This window comes from Crotalus tigris, unplaced genomic scaffold (assembly GCF_016545835.1).
Source record: "Crotalus tigris isolate CLP2741 ecotype Arizona unplaced genomic scaffold, ASM1654583v1 scf7180000017567.3851432, whole genome shotgun sequence".
In the NCBI taxonomy this organism is placed as follows: Eukaryota; Metazoa; Chordata; class Lepidosauria; order Squamata; family Viperidae; genus Crotalus; species Crotalus tigris.
In genome coordinates, this window is record NW_024096477.1 from 1,960,329 (window position 1) to 1,982,646 (window position 22,318).

General features: G+C 37.1%; 1 protein-coding gene and 1 long non-coding RNA gene across 4 annotated transcripts in view; one reads left to right on the plus strand and one right to left on the minus strand.

Annotated features, from left to right (window-relative positions):
• The window catches only part of ADAMTS9 (ADAM metallopeptidase with thrombospondin type 1 motif 9), a 163,651-nt gene that overhangs the window by 93,227 nt on the left and 48,106 nt on the right, over positions 1–22,318 (plus strand). For all 3 annotated transcript variants that reach the window (XM_039350178.1, XM_039350160.1, XM_039350169.1), the window contains exon 28: positions 903–1,079. In XM_039350178.1, the coding sequence (XP_039206112.1) occupies positions 903–1,079 (177 nt within the window). The remainder of the gene's footprint in view (positions 1–902; positions 1,080–22,318) is intronic.
• Positions 12,455–22,318, minus strand: part of LOC120311077 — a 30,796-nt gene continuing 20,932 nt past the window's right edge. Inside the window, exons 2-3 of the long non-coding RNA XR_005557520.1 lie at positions 17,346–17,518; positions 12,455–15,106 (exon numbers count right to left, since the gene is read on the minus strand). This is a non-coding gene — a long non-coding RNA (uncharacterized LOC120311077). The remainder of the gene's footprint in view (positions 15,107–17,345; positions 17,519–22,318) is intronic.

Here is a 22,318-nt window from a genome sequence, read left to right on the forward strand (position 1 = left end):
TAATATAAAAATGACAGAATACAAAAAATTAATCTGACCAAGTACGAGCATAACCACAAAATAAGTTGGCAATCCAAACAATGAACATAAAACATCACAAACAGGGGTGTCCCATTCAGACCTGGTTAAATAATCAGGTTTTCACAGCCTTCTTTCTATTTTCCACAGGCTTTGAGCTTGGAAAACTAATAGCATATCCAATAAGTTAATTTTATTCTCTCTTTCCCTTCCCTCTCTCAATTTTTTTATATATTTTTTGGCACAATTAATACAATTTTCAGTGTACAGGTAGTCCTCAATTTATGGCCACAATTGAGTCTGGAACTTCTATCACTGCAGTCAACAAGTGAATCACATCCAATTTTACAACCTTTTGTGCTGTTAAACAAATTACATGGTTGTTAAGCAAGTCCCCCATTGACTTTGTTTGGTGGTCATGTGATACCAGGATGCTACAACCATTGTAAATACATGCCAGTTGCCAACCATCCAAATTTTGATCCAGTAATCATGGGGACACTGCAATGGTTTTAAGTGCAAGGACCAGTCATAAGTCAGTTTTTTTGTAGTGCCAGACAGTTTTTAACTTTGAACTGTCATTAAATGAATGCAAATAAATCAAGGACTACCTCTGTGTCATACCTTTGGAACCATCCAGGGGAAAATAAATGGTTAGTGTGTGGAGCATCAATAATCCCACGTCCCCCCACATTCCGTCAGTGCTGCTAACTCACTTTGTTTTTGTGTTGCAAGTTATTTTTTTCCCCCTCTTGCATCCCCTGGAATCCTATGCCTTTTGAATGGCAGAAAAGCTAATGTCCAAACTGGCTTTGAGTCAGACCAGGGAAGCATAAAGTAGTCATAATGCCGGTATCCATCATCGTAATGCCTTTTCTTTCCAGTGTACAAAGTCATGTGGTGGAGGAACCAGAACAAGGCTCGTCGTGTGCCAGCATTCCAACGGAGAGAGATTTACTGATCTGAGCTGTGAAATCCTTGACAAGCCACCAGACCGCGAGCAGTGCAATGTGCAGGACTGTCCCCAAGAAGCTGCCTGGAAGGCTGGCCCTTGGAGCTCGGTACGACCATAACATAATTATTTTATTGTGGTTACACATTATTCCTAGGAACGGAACGAAATACTTTAAAATTCACGGTCCTGATATTTGGTGTGGCGTGCGGTTGTTTGCTTGTGGTTTTTTTTTTTAAAAAAAAAAACCAACAAAACAATCTTTATGTAAAATTCTTTTTTAAAAAAAAGAAAAGAAAAGAAAAAGAAATGATGAGTTCCGTGTAGTATAGACCTGTGGGGAAAGCTTCATCTCCCAAATCTGTTCATTTTTAAAAGCACTTTTCTGCTTGATAGTGAAGTTTGTACACTTTATTAATCCCGTTGCATATCCTGTACCTTGCATTCTGCCCACGAAGAATATTTTGTAAGCAAATTCCATTACACAGCCTTTTTTCCTTTTTTTTGTCTTCATTGGGCTGATTAAGCTCTTTAATCAGCTTTTCAAGCTGTGATGGCGCAGTGGTTAGAATGCAGTATTGCAGGCTAATTCTGCTGACTGCCAGCAGTTCAGCAGTTCAGCAGTTCGAGTCTCACCAGTTCAGGGTTGAGTCAGCCTTCCATCCTTCTGAGGTCGGTAAAATGAGGACCCAGATTGTTGGGGGACAACAGGCTGACTTTGTAAACTGCTTAGAGAGGGCTGTAAAGCACTGTGAAGCAGTATATAAGTCTTATTGCTATTGCTTTAGCAACAGTCTGAATCCTCTGCAAAAGTGCCTTGGAATTCTCATCTTAAAGTACTATCATTTTTGTATACTTACTTCTAGGTGTAGCACAAACTTAATTAATTGTCTGGGAATTATTTTTTAAATAAGAAGAAATAGAAGTAAGGGCCTTTTCATACAGCACCACCGTTGTCTCGCATATATTCTACAGCAACTTCACAGCATCAGGCAAACATCCCCACTACTGAGCTCTAACCCCATCTTGCCAGACAAGAAGTGCTCCCCTTCCAGTTGGCCAGTGGAAGAATGTACAAAATATATCAGCTGCCACCCCACCCCACCTCTTTTTTTGGTGCTACTTTCTTTTTGTTCTGGAAAAGAGAAAAATAATTAAAAATCCAACCCACTGCTCAGTGAGGGGACAAATAAAAGATTCCTTCTGTACAACTTTGAAGAATAAAGTAAAGCATAGCAAGGCAAGATGACCCCTTGCTCCATGGCAGGAGGAGGAGAATCTCAGTGGATGGAATCGGATGAGAGATCCCACCGACAGGAAATTGCTTTCTCTATAATTCCGGAAGAAATTGCAAAATGCTGTTCCTAATGAATTGGTTCAGTTTCTCGCGCTTCCTAGAAGATCCATAATGTGGTGGGGGGGGCTACAAGGAGGCAGCGCCACTCTCCGATCAATGTAGTCTTCTTTCCACACCCGCATGAAAGAAGTCTAAGAATAACGCACAAACAATGTGGATGTGGGACTACATGAGGGAGAAAGCAGAGGTTTACTTTGTGAAATATAGTTTTAAGAGCATATCATATAATTCTCTGTCCGAATCTAAATGTAGCGATTGAAATGATTTCCTTTTAACTTCATTTTATCAGTAGACTTCTTGATTTATTTTAATTGTTCCAAGTCCTTATTTTTAGTTAATGTTTCAAATACTACAGATAGATCTCAACCATAAGACCTTGATAAGTACCGTATTTTCCAGCATATAAGATGATTTGGCGTATAAGACGACCCCCGACTTTGGAGACGATTTGCATGGTTTAGAAAGTCTCTTATACACCGGAAAATACGGTATTTCCCGGCATATAAGATGATTTGGCATATAAGACGACCCCCGACTTCGGAGACAATTTACATGGTTAGAAAGTCTCTTATACACCGGAAAATACGGTATTTTCCGGCGTATAAGACGACTCGGCATATAAGATGACCCCCGACTTCAGAGACGATTTGCATGGTTTAGAAAGTCGTCTTATACACCGGAAAATACGGTAATGGAGAAGCAGGCAACATGTGTTTTCCACAAGTCAGTGCTACTATGCTGGCATGTGATGGTGAATAAATTCAATTGATAGAAATTGAATATAGAAATTTAGGCATGTCTACAAGCATTTTGCATATCTTAACTAGCAAAACTCAATGTTTATCAGCCCTAGCAGGTAGGTTTAGGAGCACCCCTTCTTAAGTAGTCCTACCTTCCTCCAAGAAGGTTCTATTGTCTTATGTCTCTGAGCCAACATACAATACGGCACTTCTCTATAGTATAGAACAAAAAAAGTACTTGATGTCAACTTCAACTTGTTTAGAAATTACAATAGCAAGTGCAAGGAAGAGCATTAGAAGAGGCAGCAGACCTAGGCAATAACTCCCCTGCTGGGATTTGGGCAGTGATGGCATTCAAATATGTGAACAACCAGTTCTCTGTGTGGATGCCTCTTCCGGAAGTCCATTCTGGGCCTGGGCAACAAAAAATTAGTTACCGGTTCTGCCGAAGTGGTGTGAACCGGCTGAATCCCACCACTGGATTTGAGCCTTGGTAGAAATCAGTGATACCAGTTTTTGATAATAGTCATACTCGCCACATAGAAAGCTTTAAAAGCCCATTTCACTGTGAGTCCCAGGTTCATATTCTAATATCAAAGAATATATGCAGCCTTAATTATGAGCAAGCTTCGTAGTGATTCAGGATCTGACTTATTGTTCCCATACACAGAAGCTTACAATGATGACATTCCAGGTACCTCTTTTATGCCATATTTAAAAAGAACTGAAATTTGGCCAGGTCTTAATTTGTTGTTTTGAGACCCGGTTGGCTTTTGTTTGTAACCTGCTATACATAACATGCTGTGAAGTGCTTCAGAAGTATGTGCATGTGTAATTCTAGAAGATGTCCTTGGGAATGCTCTGTGGCTGGTCATGTTCTGCAGATAGGAACCGTCAAGTGAAAAGATCTGTTTCATTTGTGGATATTGTTTTTTTTTTTTCTTACACGGGCTTCTCTCAGTCATTTTCTTCAGGTGGAAAATGCAAGCTATGCTTGTTCATACCAACTTGTATTTTAGGGATAATCCTCAGAAAGACTGCAATTTCCATTTTTATCTCTATTTAATTCCATGCTAGTAGTAGATTTGTGTATTATAAGGAAACTGGGCTTCCTTCAGTGTTCCTGAGTTACCACAAGTTAACATTAAATGAGTTCAACTGAGTTTTTCACCAAACAGAGGTATGGAATGGCAGAAAGGAGAGACTGGTTTTTTTCTCCCTCTGCTTCTTTCTTGACTTGCTAGGTCCACTAAGGGGTAGGCAGGCAAAGATCTTGACTTCAGTGTAACCTATCTTCTCTCACAAACTCCAGCAAAGAGGCAAGGCAGCCTTCAGTTGTTCATAAACAATTTCCTGATGCCAGCAGTTCTACTGGTAGATAAATCTTTGAGGCATAGCATAAACACTGGTACCTAAATAAATAAGCATTTAATTTCTGTCCTGTGCAAATTTACCACTTGAAGAGAGGCCCTGAGCTTATCTAATAAATTCATCCTTCCTTCTTATAATGATAGTGCAGGAGGCACAGAACCATTGCTGAATTTCCAGACCTTTTAAATGAATAGATATCCAGCCCAGCTGAATAACTTTAGAACATGAGACCAAATGGTAGAGTACTGATGCCTCTTTTCAAAGTTGAATACAAAGTAAACTCAAAATAAATGATATGCCATTATTTTGTGGTTTAGATATCGTTTGGCCTAATTTGACCCTAAAGCATTTTATATAGAGAAGAGAATCCTTTTCACTCAATTTATAAACTTCCTAACCTTGCCTGGATTTTATATTCCATTTGCAAAAATAGTAACATGTTAATTTATTCACCGTTGTTTCTGAGGCATGTTTTGTAATAGTTTTAATCTGCATACCTCAATGAATGGTTTCATAGCCATACAGAATAGGACTGTGCAATGCTTTGAATTCAATTCCAAAAAGTGTTTGGAGTATGCAAGGGCACAAATGTTTCTCTTTTCTGCCTTTAAAGCAACCACATTGTCTTACAGGACCAAAAAGCAGTTGCACAATCCTGGAAAAAGATATAGTAGCGTTGGTGAGTGGTAGGCAGGTACTACATTTGTCAATCATTTCAGAAATTGTATGTGAAACACTGAAGAGCATAAATCCTATTTTTGGTGCTTTATCATTGCAAGGGACAGAGCTGTAAAATATTTTATCTCCAAGATGCTAGTGAAGTTTTCTCAATTCCAAGGAGTAAATTTACATGTTAGGTTTATTTCCAAACTATGTACTGAGAACTGCGGTTGATAGTGAATTACACTTACTTCAAGTTAAATTTTCAAAAGCCAAAGGGCATGAAATAAAAAGCTACTCCGTGAAATGCAGCCCTGCTTCCCTCCTGTAATTATTCTAGAATTCTTTGGTGAATTAAATGTAGTTCCTCTTCCTAAAAGTGTGATTTTTTTCCCTCTTAATATTTAACCAGAGGTGTCATTCAGACATTTCTTAAGTAGGCAACACTTTGAGGTGTCTGTAGTTCCCAATGTCTTCATGTTTTTTTAAATTAAAACAGAAATAAACCAAAGCCTTATGATACCTGTGTATTTTTTAATGCAGGAGCAAAAACTAGAAATCTGAACTCAGTAGAAAATGTAACTTAGTGGGGTGATTTTCTGTGTGTTGTTCTATAGCTTTAAAAATAAAATGCCCTGGTGTCATTTTATTAAACCTGCAATCACAAATAGCTTAGAAAACTGAAACCTAAAGAAGTCGGTCTAACATACTTAAATCTTCAGAATATTCAGATTCTGAAACAGAAGATGGTGAGAAAGTACATTAATTGCATAATTCCATAATTCTACTTGCCTCTATATAAGGTTTGATAAGCTGAAGAGACAAATAGCAGAACTGACATAACATTATTTTAATTCAGTTCTTGCTGCTCAAGATACCGTTCAATTCTTATTAATCCTAAACTAAGATATTTTATCTTTGCACATTTCTGTTATATGAACAGCTTTTGGCTCTTCAAGGAAGAGTCTTATGAAAGACCTTCATTAAAATTGCAGCAATCCTTGTATGTGAGTATTCCAGTGAATATTCCACACACGTATACGCACACGCACACACACACACACACACACACTGAAAATATCTGCAGGACTGAGCCATATCTCTATATCCTAACCCAAATGTATCACTTGTTTTAAAAATGTAAAATCCAAGAGTGTAAGCGTGCTAGATTTCTCCAGAATGAAAACACTAATGGTGCTGACCAAAAGAAACCTTCTCCAAGAAAATAAGCTTGTTGTTTCATATGCTTGTCTACCTCGTTTTGATATCATACAGTACCAATATAGCAATGGAGTATTTTAGTTTTGAATTACCATTTGTTTTAGCTGTGACATTTATCAATGCGTTTCTGCTGTAGATCTTTATACTTCGTCTGTAACAGATGGAGGGTTTCTTCCTATGATGATGCTGTTTATGATACTATTATTATTATTATTGTTGTTAGGGGAGATTTTTGAACCAAGAGTATACTATTGGCTGAAGCTTTTCAGTAGAATGGATTTCTTTATGTATTTATGTTAATGATATGTATTTATTTTTCAACTATTGCTATTTAATTTTATATAAACATTGCATTTCCTTCACAGTGTTTGAATTCTGGTCTAAGGACAAAAAGATTAAAATATATTGCTAATGTGTTTTGTTTTGTCTTGGCTCTTCTATCTTACATGCACAATATACTCACATTGTAAGCGACAGATTTCCGAACAGAAGATTTTCTAGTTCTATCTTTTGCAACAGAATAGCTAATTTGTTAATAGAAACCAAAAAGTCAATAGAAATCAAGAACAAACGTTTAGAAACAAGAATGTATATGCAACAGCATTTTGCAATTCACACGCATGTATGCACATGCCATATAAACTCTCTACCCTGAACTATCCAGATGGCTTTACAAAATCTGTCAGTTTGACTTCTATTTTCAGTATGTCAACAGTGGGCCACCTGGAATATTCTAGATAATCAAACTGTAATTTCCACAGTCCCTTTCATTTGTCATGCTGGGAGGGACTGATGGATATTGGGGGTCCCAAACATCTGTAGAGGATCAGTTTGCCTGTGGCTACAATATCTGGATGTTAACAACACTTGGCATAGAAAGCTGTTAAATTCCAGAATCTATTTTGTTCCCCATATGAAATTTTCCTGATCTGTTTTTGTGATACCAAGATAGGCCTTTGTAATCAGCTGAATTGTAATAAGCTGAACTATACTCTTTGGGAAACAGAATAACTGTAAAATGGAATGGAATGGAATGGAATGGAATAGAATAGAATAGAATAGAATAGAATAGAATAGAATAGAATAGAATAGAATAGAATAGAATAGAACTGGAAGGGACCTTGGAAGCCTTTTAGTCCAGCCCCCTGCTCAAGCAGGAGAACTTATACCATCTCAGGCAGGTGATTGTCTAGTCTCTTCTTGAAAATCTCCAGTGATGGAGCGCCCACAATTTCTGGGGGTAAGCTGTTCCACTGGTTGATTGTCCTCACTGTCAGGAAGTTTCTCCTTAATTCCAGGTTGCTTCTCTCCTTGATCTGTTTCCAACCACTGTTTCTCATCCTTCCCTCTGGTGCGCCTTTTAGTGTTTGGAGATTTGTCATTCCATAGTTAGAACACATTTTTTCTCACTGCCTGTCAGTGAGATGAGCAGCATATACATTTAATAAATAAGTACATAAATAAAACTAAATCCAATGAGTAGAAATTTCAGGAATATAAATTTTGGAAAAGAAACACTCAGCAAATCTTTCTTTTAAAAAATGAGGTTATTCATTGGTGATATAGTGTCAAGAAATGTTGAGCTGTCTTTTGGAAATATTTAACCGGAGGTTAGATGGCCATCTCTGTAATTGGTACCATACATTACATCTTCTCTATTGCACATCAGGTTAAACTAGAAGACTACAGAGATCCCTTCTACCTACTCTTTCTGTTACTTGCCGGTCATTTGATTTAATATTTTCTATGTGTGTGTGTTTTTTTTTTTTACATTCTAAATGGCAAGGTTATTGTAAAGGAAAATCAATTTCTCACTAAGCCCCCTCCTGATCTGTGCCTCTTTAAATGGATCATGAAGCCAAATCAAAACATCTGAACTTTGTTCATTTTCAGGTACTGAATATAATTGCAGGTATTTGGTAATATCTTGTATGATATCAGTGCAAAGAGACAGAGATTGATTGCTGTATAAATAATTTGAAGTATCTGAAGTACACTTTTGTTGGAAGTTATGAAAAACTTCTTAATCTTAGTGACATATCTGAGAGTTACTGATAGTATAATATATTGCTAATTTAATAGGCAGTTTGTTCAGCTGAATGCTACTTCAGAAAGTTGTCTTGAGCTAAGCTGCAACTAAACGGCAACTAAAGCCATATATTGCACATCATTCATAGGACTCTAACAGGTACTAGCTGAAGCTGATGGGTATACTGAGTCTCTTAAAAAAGATGAAATTCAGCTAGTTTGGAACATATTTATCAGGCAGTAAAGTATTTCGAATGCGAAGGGATTTACTAGGATTGTGTCTTATCATTTTGCTGCCTGGAGTGAGACATAAGGTGTTCCTTATTACTAGTGTATATTAGTATCTGATTTTAAAGCTGCAGTCCTAAGCATATTTTCTTCCCAAGGATCAACTAAATTATGGGATGTAGGGGAATTATTGCATACTCAGTGAGCTTGCATTGCTGAATTCCAGTAAAATTCATCAGTAAACAAGGAAATATATAGAACAGGCAAATCAAATACAAAAATAATCTACCTGTAACATGAGAACTGGCTGTGATACTCTTCAATTTTGTATCATTCCCACTCTCAAATAGTAAACAGGTTGTTATAAAATCTGATCCCACATCAGCAATATGTCATGCCCCTGCGGGTTCAACATAAACGGGCAGGGGGAGGGGGCTGGGACCCTGAGATCCGGTAACTGAGATAGTCCAACCGGGTTTGGTGGAACTCACACTTGGACAACTTCACGTACAGGTGCGCCCATAGCAAATTTAATATCTTATTTTAATGCAACTAAATCCTTTGGGCATTATGCATGCCTGGGTTTTGTCTTGGTTTCATTGTGTGCAACTTCTTCAAAGACTTGTAAGCTTCATATTTACATCCCTGAGTTTAATCTAAGTTATATATCAGTCTTTCTAGCCCAGGGATCTTCAGACTTGGCCCTTTTATGACTTGTGGACTTCAACTCCCAGAATTCCTCAGTCAGGCATCCTGGCAGAGGAATTCTGGGAGTTGAAGTCCACAAATCATAAAAGGGCCAAGTTTGAAGATCCCTGTTCTAGCCAATATGCTTACAGTTACTGTCCTAGCACCTGAACCATTACAAACCAAAATACACTTGGTTTTACTTTACTGTATTTGCTTTTTCACTAGGAATATAATCATTTTATGCCCTGCCAGAACATAGTTTATGGAGCTCAGCAATGCCAATGCAGTCTGCATTGACTTGGCAACAGCATTGCAGGTTCCTATACATGATTCTCCTACTAGGAAATACCAGAATCTGAGTATTGAATGCGAGACATTTTGCCAGCAAAGTATGTACTTTTCTAGTTGCTTGCATCGGTACTCAAGATACAGTGGCTGTTCCTGCAAGGTGTTACATCTGTTTTATACAAGCAAGAGGTTCCAAACAGGTTTGTTTTTCTGCATAGCTTGAACACTTTTGTTTGTTTCTATAGCATATGTAATTCTGATAAAAGAGAATATTTGTAGCCCGAAATGAGGGGTTCTTGGTGTTCTCTGAGCTTGGTTGTAACATGTAATTCTTTAATATATAATGTTTTTTTTTTCTTTTTAAAAAAAGATTTTGATCCCAATTTTGTTTCAAATGCAACTAAAGGTGGTGAACATTTTATTTATTTATTTATTTTTTTAAAAAATATGCCATACCGATGGTATGAACATACTCTTTCCACCACCTATTTTCCCCAGAACAACAACAGTGTAAAGAGAATTGGGCTGAGAGAGAGTGATTGGCCCAAAGTCACCCGGCAGGCTTTCGTGCCTAAGTGAGACTAAACATCTCCTGGTTTCTAGGTCAGCACTTTAATCACTATACCCAAGTGGCTTTTCATTTCTTTTTTTTTCCCTTTGGTAATTCATAATATACGCCATGTTTATGGCACTCAGGAATTCATGCAGTTCAACAAGTTTGCCCATTGTGTCCCTTCTCTCTCTCTCATCTTCAGCCTTACTGTGTCACCAGTTTTTTACAGGCCTACAGTGAGACAATATTACAAAATATTATGTATGTATATATATCAGCAAAAACAAAGTTTGTAGCTTCACTTTATTTCTATTGCTGTAGGATAATTGTATGTTACTTGCCATAGGAAGGTTGGGGAAAATTTGTACATGTTTTTAGGCAGTAGCATATTTTCTTGTACATGTAAGCTTGCTTCATGTGTGTGGGTGTGCGCACACACCCCTCTATGTCTTGCTGTCTCCATAGTACATAAGTGCTTCCATTTGTACATGCAATGAGTCTGTTCTATTAACCCATCCATTCTATGGAAGTAGGGTTACCACATGAAACTGACAGCATTTCATTCCTATATATGTTACTGAAAAATAATATTTTGCACTGCTGTGAATTGTTGGAGCTTTACATATGCAGGCACATTAGTCTCGTAAAGGAATATTGGATCTAACTGGAGCTACTGGCAAAAAATGAAGAAAGGCCTATTGAACCAACAAGACTCTTGTGATGTTAACACTCTCACTGTGTGCTAACAATTGTGGACTTCATTTACAGTCTGAGATTTTTAACAAGAAATGTCAGGGATTAATGCAGCAGTGTGTGTCTTGTGGCTTTTAGAGTCAAATGCCATGATAAGTAAGTATGTCGCACATATCTACCATTTCTTTTTTTAAGCAGGGGTTTAGTTCACAAGTAGTTTGACTGGCTGGCATTACTGAAGGTTTTTGTTTTTTAAAAGATCAACAATTCCTTACTACAGAGTGTATATCAATTTATCAAAATAAATGGTTTAGAGAGGAGGTCTTAAACTGCCCACCCTTCCTATGATGTTCCCATTCTGGTATTGAACCACAACAGTTTTCCTCTGATGACCTAGCATGGGATTATTTGTCACTACCGTCTTTTAGCTAGAGAGATGAATGTAGTAAAGGTGTTGTCGGAGCAAGCATAAAGCAAACATTGGTTCTGCAAGCCTGGAACAGACCATTTAGATCAGGAGTGTCAAACTGCCAGCCCATGGGCCAGATGCATCATGGTGAAACCGTGCCCACCCGATTGCCAGCAATGGAAAAAAAGTCACGTGACGTTGCAAATTTGACACCCCTGATTTAGATGATAGGTCTGACAAAAAAGCTGGAGTAGTATTGCAATCAGATATTATCAACTGGAACTTCATTTCCTTTTCTTTCTAGCTAATTTTTCTATTACTATGTAGTAGCTTTGTATGTAGGTTTTGACTCCATTTTGTACCAGGTTGCGTTTGTTCTCTGTTTTTAATTCTCTCAAATGCTCACGGGAGCTAGGCAATTTTCTCTTTCCTTCATTCAAAGAACTCCCAAGACTGCAATATAATTTTTGCTAGTATTTTGCTGTATAATAATCCAGTTTCTGTCTTCCTGCAAAATGCATTAAGAACAGGTCTTCAAGTAAGGAAGCCATAATTGCCAAGAGGATAAAATTTGATTGAGTTGAAACCTATATCATTCTCTTTTTGAAATTGATCCTTTTTTCTGGCAAGATAGATATTCTGTAAACGTCTTTTAGGCCAGTTGAAAAAAAAAATCTTCAGCCCATAATGCTGGTTCACAAAATGCAAATGTGCTTGATGTGTTTTGATTTATCCATGTGGCCTAAATCCTCAAATATATTCTCATGTGCGTTATTTAAATTTGTACTGAAATTAAAGAATAAAAGCAAATATTTTTATACAGTTTTATAATTTTGCCCAGAATAATTGCTAAATTATTCCATTCGTTCCATGCAATAGATGGAATCTAGAATTCTCTTTCTGTGAATTGGACTTTATTAATTGACCAAGGGAATTAGATCAGATTGGTTGATTGATTGGTTGATTGATTGATTATCTCCATCAAGTCAGAGTTGACTCTCAGGAACCACATACATACATTTTCTCCATAATTTCTTTTCTTAATTTGGTCCTTCATGTCTTTGATTTGGGGTTCAGTGTATTGCAAATCCCTTAATGTTCGTAAGATTTGGGAATACTTACCAAGCACATTCCTTTGAATATTAAAACAAGGAACTAGTGAAATTTGTAGGGTCATTTAATTTGTAAAGGCTATTCTATATATCCAGAGTTATTGTGTGAAAATCCAGTAATTAAAAACTCTTGGTAGAGATAAAGTGAAGAAATAACAAAGCAGGTGAGATCATGACAAGTCCTACTTAAAGATGCAGGAAATCTATATAATCATATCAATTGGCCTATAAAGATAAATTCAGGAGCCAGAATAGGTTGTTAATAAAGGTTAATGTCTTTATTGTAGCTTTTGTGTTTAAGGATTCATTAAATACTGATTTCATACGCATTAACTGCATAATAGATTTGTTATAAAGAGATAGGTAACCCATAGACATTGCTGCCAAGTCCCTGTTTTTCACTCCTTAGAGCCATCTGATACTCTATTGCTGAAATAATTGTAACATTATTTTTGTGTATGTTTTTCTATGTACATTATTTTGCAAAATAAACCCAAGAAATATGTTAAATCTCTGAAACGTTTAATGCATCTATTTTATTTTAAGGGCACCTGTGCTCCAGTTTTTATGTTTCTCATAAAAACATTGATGAAATGTTTTCCTCATCTTTGAGTGCATAATTAATGCACTACTAATATTATTTTTCACACTTTTGTAACTAATCTAAGTACAAAATAATAAAATACCCCAAGAAATTAATACAATAACAGACTACAAGTCAACTTAAGTTTAGAATTATAATATCAAGGCCTGGTAACCTGAATGGCCTTCAAATCATTTAAAATTATCATTAGAACCTATGTCTAAACAACAATAGAAATAGTAATATTTTATTGATTACATATTATATACATATCAGAGTAGAAAATATAAAACACAGAACAGTAATAATGCTATGTATTTAAAAAAATGGAATAAAATAAGTAAATAAAATAAAATGCAGATCATATTTGTGTGTCACTCCTATAGTTTACCCCAATCAAATCCATATATGCAGTTCTCAGGTGTAGAGTTTTATTCAAAGAAAGAGCTGCATTATATGTAATTTTTGAATTCTAACCACACATGGAATCTGTTGCTTTAATATAGGGATCCCAGTAGGCTTTTTGTCTAAAGTATGGTCCAAGATACTGATCTCTCTCTTTCTTATACAATTGACATTCAGATAATATATTCATTATGTCTTCTATCTCTAGGGGTCCACAAATAAGTAAGTTCATGTAAGGGCCTCAGTTAAATCTTCCATATTTAATCATTTAATCATGCTCGAGTAAAGACCCACCTAAAGTATTTGGACATTTCTGTGTTTACATAGTTGGCAATTTGGAAGATACATTTATAGTGGTTCATCCATGTCAATGTGCCAGCCAGGTTGTATCTCTCTCTGAGCTTCAATATCCCAAATTCAGCAAAGTTTTTAACTTGTTTTCCAAGGATAATTGGACAATAAACTAGGCAATCACAGCTCCTAATATCATTTGTGAGTGGTACGATGCAAGAGGTGTGCAATTGAGATTTTGTCTGTTCTGACACACTTTTGTGAGTCTGTCATTTTCTGCAGCATTGATTTTGCACCAATAATTGTATGATCTGATTTTAGACAAAGAACAGGTTGTATAAATTCCCAGTGCAGGTCTGACTGCAGCAGGTGAGATCCTTTTATATGCATCCTAAAATATTTCTCAGATACTGTGATTGTGTTTGTTGTAATATTAGTATATGTTGTAAGCCCTAATCTTCAGCCCCATATAAGAGCTTAGAGGTAACCTTTAATAATTGGGGCTAAGGAACCCAGATAACTCTGATTTATTAATGTGAGCAGTAAATTTCCCTTGCTCTGAGTGAACTCCTTTGATGATGAGGGAGCCAAGATCCAATCTCAGAGAAGATTATCCCTAGATAATTTGCTCTACTGGCTCACCATCTAATAGCTATCTATGGCTGTGATGTCATTTTCCAAAAGCCATGATTTTTTACTTTATTAATAATCAGAAAATTATTGTGATAGTTGGGCCAAGTCTTCTTAACAACCTATACAACCCAACTTGTGAAAAATCATATTGTCAGTGGATAAGAATTTGAGTCCCTTAGGCATATATACTTCTGGATCCTTCATCAGTCTTGGTAAGTCATTAATGTACAGAGTGAATATCAGTGGTGCAAGTATCCATTCTTGTCTTACTTCTTGGTGAGTATCTATTCTATTGTCATGCTCCATGAACCCCAAACTGCACTTTCAAGTGTGTGTTTGTATGAAAGGCTTTGATCAGTGCCAGCAGTCTAGGTTCCATATTGAGGACAGTTAGATTTCTCCATAATATTTCTCCGTTTACTATGTCAAATGCTGTACTAAATTCTGTAAAGGCAGCAAATGATTGTTTCTCCTTACTGACATATTTTAATTAGATGGTTCAAAACAAAGCGATTGTTGATAGGGATTGACTGTGTCTAAACCCAGCTTGTTCTTTTGCGAGAATGCATTTTTCATCTACTCAGCTCTCAATTCTATTTAAAAGGAACCTGGCATATATTTTAGCCACAATGTCTATTAGAATAATAGATCTGTAATTGCTAGGATCCTTTCTGTTTCCTTTTTTGGTACAGTATGTAGGAACTGTTATTGTCTTCTTCTATCCAACTGGCTTATGGCAGATATTATTTATATGTGTGAATAAACCTGCCAAAAGAGGAGCCCAGCAGAGTATTTCTGGAATAGCTCAGCGAGTAGAAGTCCTCACCAAAGGATTCATTGGTCTTCCAGCCTTTTATGATTGATTTGATCTCATCTAAACAACAGTAAATTTCTGCATTAAAAAAAATAATATTAAAACCAGCTACACAAAGTTAATCATTTTAGTGCCTTTTTATATTTGGATACATTAGGCTCCAGGTATGATTCTGATGAAAGCTGGTTCTAGAGCAGGGGTCCCCAATCTTGGCAACTTTAAGATGGCTGGGAAATTCTGGGAATTGAAGCCCACAGATCTTAAAGTTGCCAAGGTTGGGGACCCCTGTTCTAGAGGACTAGTATTGAACTGGAAAATGTTCTAAATTTTGATATGGATTTTTTAGTACAAGAAGGTCCCAGTCAGCCTTGGCTGATTATAGGATTAAATGCACTTGCATATAGAGATCATCCTCAACTTAGCAATCGTTCAAAAGTTACAACTGACTTACCACAACCTAGATTTAAGTTCTGATAGTTCCCCCTCAGGCCCTTGACCAGTGGTTCTCAACCTGTGGGTCGGGACCCCATTTGGGGTCAAATGACCATTTCACGGGGGTCGCCAAACAACGCAGTCTGCCATTTTTTCCCCTTTTCCTTAGCTGTGCTACTCCCTTTTATTCTATTGGCTTTTGAAAGCCAATAGAATAGACTCTCTTGAATAGAGTCTAATTCTATTGGCTTTCAAAAGCCAATAGGAATTGTCCAGGCTGTCTCTGCCCTGCTGAGCCCGCCAAAAGTCCCATTCTGCAAACGGTGCTGCAAGTTGTCGGCAGTGAAGGCGAGCTGTCTGGAAGTTTCCACGCCTCCCTTCTGAGCAACTACTAAAAATGTAAGTAAAAGAGGGCCAGGGGTGGGAGGTGGGAGGCCGGCAGGCGCAGGGAGGGTTGCTGGTGCGTGTGGGGCCCAGCGGGTGCCTTACCTCCCTTGGGCTGGGCCAGCTGGTGGCCCAGCCAGTGGTCGGCCTGCGCCGTCTCTGCCACTTGCCAGCTACGCCTCAGCCGGCGCAGGGGGCAGCACCACACATGCGCAGCGCTCCCGGGCAGGGAAAGTCCTCAACTTACGACCGGTTGGGGAGTCCTTGACTTATGACCGGTTGGGTAGTCCTTGACTTACGACCGGTTGGGGGTCGCGGCATTAAGGTTGAGAACCACTGCCCTTGACAATGTGGCCGCATTTAGTGCTGATTGCCGCATCCCGCAGTCACACAACCACATAGGACAGTGAGTTTGCTAAAAACCAGCACTTCTGGTTTTCAACAAAACTGGCCATTGGTTCATTTAATGACTGTTGTATTTACTTAACCACAGCATCTGCTTTACAACCATCATGACTTAAAACCATAATGGATAGGATCCATTACGGTCGTAAATCGAGGTTAACCTTTACTGTATGCACTCTTAAAATAGAAAATAATTATTTATTTACTAAAAAGGATGCCAAATTTCTCAGGACTGAAATATAAATCTCTTCTAAGGATTTTTGCAACGTAATCAATAGATCACCTAATATTTGTGTCCTTAGTCAGCATCGGCTATTTGTAATATGGAAGAATTACCCATTCCAATAATAATTAAACATCTATATGCTAAATTGAAATCACCAAAAGATAATAAAATATCATTGGGCCTGGAAATTGCATATTCTTTAGGCTCTTCTATGACTGACTTTACCTCTATAATGTGCTAATATGGAAAGCATATTCAAGATGGACAATATTTAATATTTATTTGCTACGTATATGTAGGGATGTGGGTCTATACATATGTTGTTCATAGTATGTTTAGGTGTGTGTCATGTATGTGTTTCACTTTGAGAGCGGGCAACTAAATTTCATTTTTGATGTGTGTCATTGCGCCCACAGTATAAAAATGACAATAAAGCTTATTTTATCTTATCTTAAAATAAATTTAGCCATCCTGATTATGTCAGCAAGACTGAGGATCATTTTATATTAACTTCCTAATCTAAAGAACTCCCTGCAAAAGTTTATGCTGAATTTACATTCAAATTCTCGGTTTCATACCACTGATCAGCACCCAAAGAATCATTTCATAAGTAACTCTTCTGACATGGAACGTAGCAGTAGTGAACTAAGTGAACTAGAAGTAACTGGGGAAAAAAACCTAAAATAGTGCAAATTGCCAAAATTAAGTGGATGTCAAGAGGAAATAGCAAATTTGAAAATGTGTTGTGGTCATTTACCCCCACATTTGTAAAATCAGTTGCTTGAGTGTTTTTCCTGATCATCAAAATAAATGTGAAATACATTTGAAAATAAGAATTACTGACCCTCTTACCTTATTTTCAGCGGCCAGGAGGGCCCACAGGACTGATAAATGAATAACCTTCATGCAGGAATGTCATCCAGATCATCATTATCTCAAAGCTGCTTTTTCAAAAGGCAACTTATTTGAGGAAGACCACCATCCTGCTAGAACTGATGAAGCTCCTTGGATGAGAAGGGAAACGTCTTCCTCAAAGAAAAAAAACAGTCCAGTTACCTTTGATAAAGCACCTTTGACACTTCGTGCAGGAAAAATAATTTAGTACAAAACTAGCAACATTTGATATATATCAACATAGATTTTACAATATAGCCTGCTTCCATTACCATGATAATGGAAAGGGATCCTTCTTTCTAACATTCCCTAACCATGAATCCTCTGACACAGATTTCCTCCTACGGGTCCTGTGTATGCATTCTTTTAATAATTATGTATGCCTTCATAACCCTGAGGATTAATTATTGTAAATTAGTTATTCATTCTTAACAGGAGCCAGCAATATGGTACCAGTGTGCCACCAAATTTCACAGTATCTCATACAAAATTAGCCAAAGACTGATAGCATTTTTTTAATTTGCTTTGAACATGGGCATCAAGGCTTTTCTATACGTGACAAATTTACTCCTGTGGCTTCTTTTAGAGATGTGTAGATTGAAACTGATCAGTATTATAATATTTTAGGAAATGAGGGGTCCTTGTTGCTCTCTGAGCTTGATTGCTTTCTTGCAGATATTTCATTACCCAAGGACCCCTCATTTCAACCCTGAGCTACAAATATTCTCCTTTATTGATATTAGGCAATATTTTCATCTGCCAGCCCTTATATGACTTGAGTCCAACAACTGCACCTAATTTCTTCGTTACAAAGTTTTTAGCCTAGAATTTTGTACAGTCTTACTTGGGAGTGTATTTATTGAGCTAAACTGAGATAACTTCTGAGAAGACGTGCATATGATTGCATTGCTGGCTGATTAATTTCTCTAAATCTTAAAAGACATGACAGCCCATAAGAATTAGCAAGTAAAATCAAAAGACTTCTTCAGCTTTTCAGCTTTTTCAATTTATCAAAAATCAAATCCATAATTTCAGTATAAATCAAGAAGTCATGCTGATGGTCTTAATTTATATTCATGATGTGAAAAGTACTATATCATTTTTATCTGTTTATCCATACTTTTAATGCAAATAATTAAACAATGATATTAATATTTGAGAATGATGTGATACCAAAATTAATGCATGATAGGAGTGGAGATTTGAGGATTATACTAATTTGCCCAAGGTCATAAATGCACACAGGTTACAGCAATCATTTGTTAAATCCAGATCCTAAATGTATTAATGAGAACGTATTGGCTATAACCACTCTGATTTAATTAACATTTGGGAAAGTAATGCATAAATATGCATAAACATAACCCAATTTTTCTGACAGTGATGTTGATACTTTTTCCTTTCATCAGTGTACAGTCATTCCATCCACTTCCAATATAAGGCAGAATATGAGATCAATCACTGTCTAAAAACTTGTTTCATGCTGTTTAACATTTCCCACCATCAAGAAAAGGAAACTTTAAATATCCTGGTCTCTATGTAGCATTCATATGGAATACTCAAACAAGACCTTCTTCTACCTTGAAATAATCTGTATTTATGGAACAGTAACAAATTTGTGTCAAATAATATTGAAGATTGTTGTTGTTAGTTGCGAAGTTGTGTCCGATCCATCGTGACCCCATGGACAACGTTCCTCCAGGCCTTCCTGTCCTCTATCATCTTCTGGAGTCCATTTAAGTTCATGCCTACTGTTTCAGTGACTCCATCCAGCCACCTCATTCTCTGTCGTCCCCTTCTTTTATTGCCCTCAATCTTTCTCAGCATTAGGCTCTTCTCCAGTAAGTCCTTCCTTCTTATTAGGTGGCCAGAGTACTTGAGTTTCAACTTCAGGATCTGGCCTTCTAAAGAGCAGTCACAGCTGATCTCCTCTAGGACTGACCAGGTTGATCCCCTTGCAGTCCAGGGGACTCGCAGGAGTCTTCTCCAGTACCATAGTTCAAAGGCCTCAATTCTTTTGCCCTCATCCTTTCTTATGGTCCAACTTTCACAGCCATACATTGCAACTGGGAAAACCATGGCCTTGACTATACGTACTTTTGTTGGCAGGGTGATGTCTCTGCTTTTTAGTATGCTGTCTAGATTTGTCATAGCTTTCCTCCCCAGGAGCAAGCCTCTTTTAATTTCTTGGCTTCAGTCCCCATCTGTGGTGATCTTGGAGCCCAGGAAGATAAAATCTGTCACTACTTCCATTTCTTCCCCATCTATTTACCAGGAATTGAGAAGGCCAGATGCCATGATCTTGGTTGAAGATTATGGCTCTTAGATAATTGGTAGATCATCCTTGATTCAATTGCTTATGAAATGTTTCAACTTCAATTTAAGTCTAAGAATGTCAGTATTCATACTTTAATTCCACATTATAATTATTCATAAATCATAATCCCAACAATCTACTGTAAAAATAAGACTTGTGTTCAATTCCCTAATGAAATGAACCCGTTTGCGAATCATGTTCTAGATCCTGTAACAGTTTCCTACTGTTCAAATCAAAAGCAAGGAAAGTATTTTGAAATTGATATGGGACCCTCAGCTCCTTACTGAAAGGGCTGTGTGTTTTCCAAGGTTCGTACTGTACCTGTGTGAATTCAGGAAAATATGTATATTCAGTAAAGAAGTAAGAAACCCTTTGGGACACCCTTGATACTGCCCACATTCATTCATCACCGCCCAATCCATGCCCAGCAATTTGCCATATAAATCCAGGAGAAAGTATGGTTCTGTTAAGGAAAAGTTAACAAATATAAGAAGGAAGTCCTTGGTAGAATCAAAAAATCGTTGCCCACTTAGACCTTAATCTTACATACTTTTAGATCATTCACTAGTCTGTGTTACAATAGAAAAATGTACCAATTTATTTTAATGCTAAAAAGTAGAAATGATCTCATATAAAACTCAATATTCTGTTTTTAAAACACTTTCAATGTAGCCTCATACTTTGGCTTGGATTCTTCTGTATATCTGTTTACCATCCAGTCTCTTCCATACCTAATGTGAGACAAAAAAATAAATATTGCAAATTTTGTCCAAAAAGTCAATAATTCCTTAATGCATATATATGTATGCAATATAAGTAAATGATTTGATAAATGTGCATTGATACCCAGAATTTTCATATTCTCTTTAATTAACGAGAGTCAGTTTGGGGTAGAGGTTAAGGCACCAAGCTAGAAACCAGGAGACTATGTATTCTAGTATTGCCTTAGGTACAGAGACAGCTGGCCAATCATTCCCTTTTAGCTGTGAGGGAAAGGTCTTAGCAAATCACTTGCTAAAATGCTGCCAGGCAAACTGCAGGGACTTGTCAGGTCAGTTGCCAGGAGTCAAAACTAACTCAAAGATACAAAGGCACACAAAATGTTATTTAATACAGAATGTTGCTTTAGCTGTAGTGATATTCCTGATGTAAGATCATTAAATAATAATGATGATGATGATGATGATGATGATGTTGGAAGGGATCTTGGAGGTCATCTTGTCCAACCCCCTGCTCAGGCAGGAAGCCCTATACCATTTCAGACAAATGACTCTAGTTTCTTCTTAAAAACTTCCAGTGTTAACGCATTCACAGCTTCTGGAAGCAGGTTGTTCCACTGATTAATTGTTCTAACTGTCAGAAAAAGTTTCCTTAGTTCTAGGTTGCTTCTCTCTTTGGTTAGTTTCCATCCATTGCTTCTTGTCCTGCCTTCAGATGCTTTGGAGAATAGCTTGACTCCCTCTTCTTTGTGGCAACCCCTAAGATATTGGAACACTGCTATCATGTCACCCCTCGTCTTTCTCTTCATTAAATAGACATTACCAATTCCAGCAACTGTTCCTTACATGTTTTAGCCTCCAGTCCCCTGATACTTTTGTTGCTCTTCTCTGTACTCTTTCTAGAGTCTCATCTTTTTTACATCATGGTCACCAAAACTGGATGCAAATTTGTAAATAACAAGGTGTTTCTAAATTCTACCATTCTTTCAGATATGTTTGGTATGTTCTACTATACTAAGATAGTAGTGTATGTGAATTGCCAAGAGTCATTTATTTTGTTGTATTTTATGCCCATTTATTATTCCTATCTTTAATTCTCAATATATGTCCCAAAGGTGCTTTTTCAAAAAGCAACTGGAGTTTCTTTGTTTTTCCTTGAAGATGTTTCACTTCTCCTCCAAGAGAGAGCACTCCTCTTAAGTACTAACAGTTAGAACTGAAGAAGCTTCTTGAATGAGAAGTGAAATGTCCTAAAGGAAAAACAAAGAAAGTCTAGTTGTCTTTTGAAAAAGCACCTTTGGGACAACCATGACATGGATGACTGAGTATCTCCATAGACAATTAGCTCTCAGTATATGTGTTTCTATGTACTGTTTTCTGGCTCAGGGCCACAGTAAAGGATTATTGTTGACGATGATTGCCGTGATATAAAAAATATGTTTAATAAATAAATGAATAAAACCTCTATCGCCTAAACCTATCACTGAATAGAATTACAGTAAAGAAATGTTTTGTTTTGTTTTATTTTGTCTTATCTTCCCATTTCTTTCCTTTTTCATCTAATAATGGCAGCTTTATGGAAGGATTGTTGTGGGATATATATTTCAGTATGTTGATTTAGGGAGATGTGTGTGGAAAGTTTTTAGGAAATCAGTTTGGTACGGTGGTTAAGGTACTGGCCTAGAGACCAAGAGACTGCATTCCAGCCCTATCTTAGGCATGAAAAATCTGCTGGGTGATCTTTGCCCAACCACTCTCTTTCTCAGTCCAACTCACCTCACAGGGTTATTGTTATGGGAAAAATAGGAGAAGAAGGGAATATTTGCCACCTTTTTAAAAAATGGGATTTAAAAAAAAAACGCCTTATTTGGTTTTCTAGAATTGAATAAAAGAAT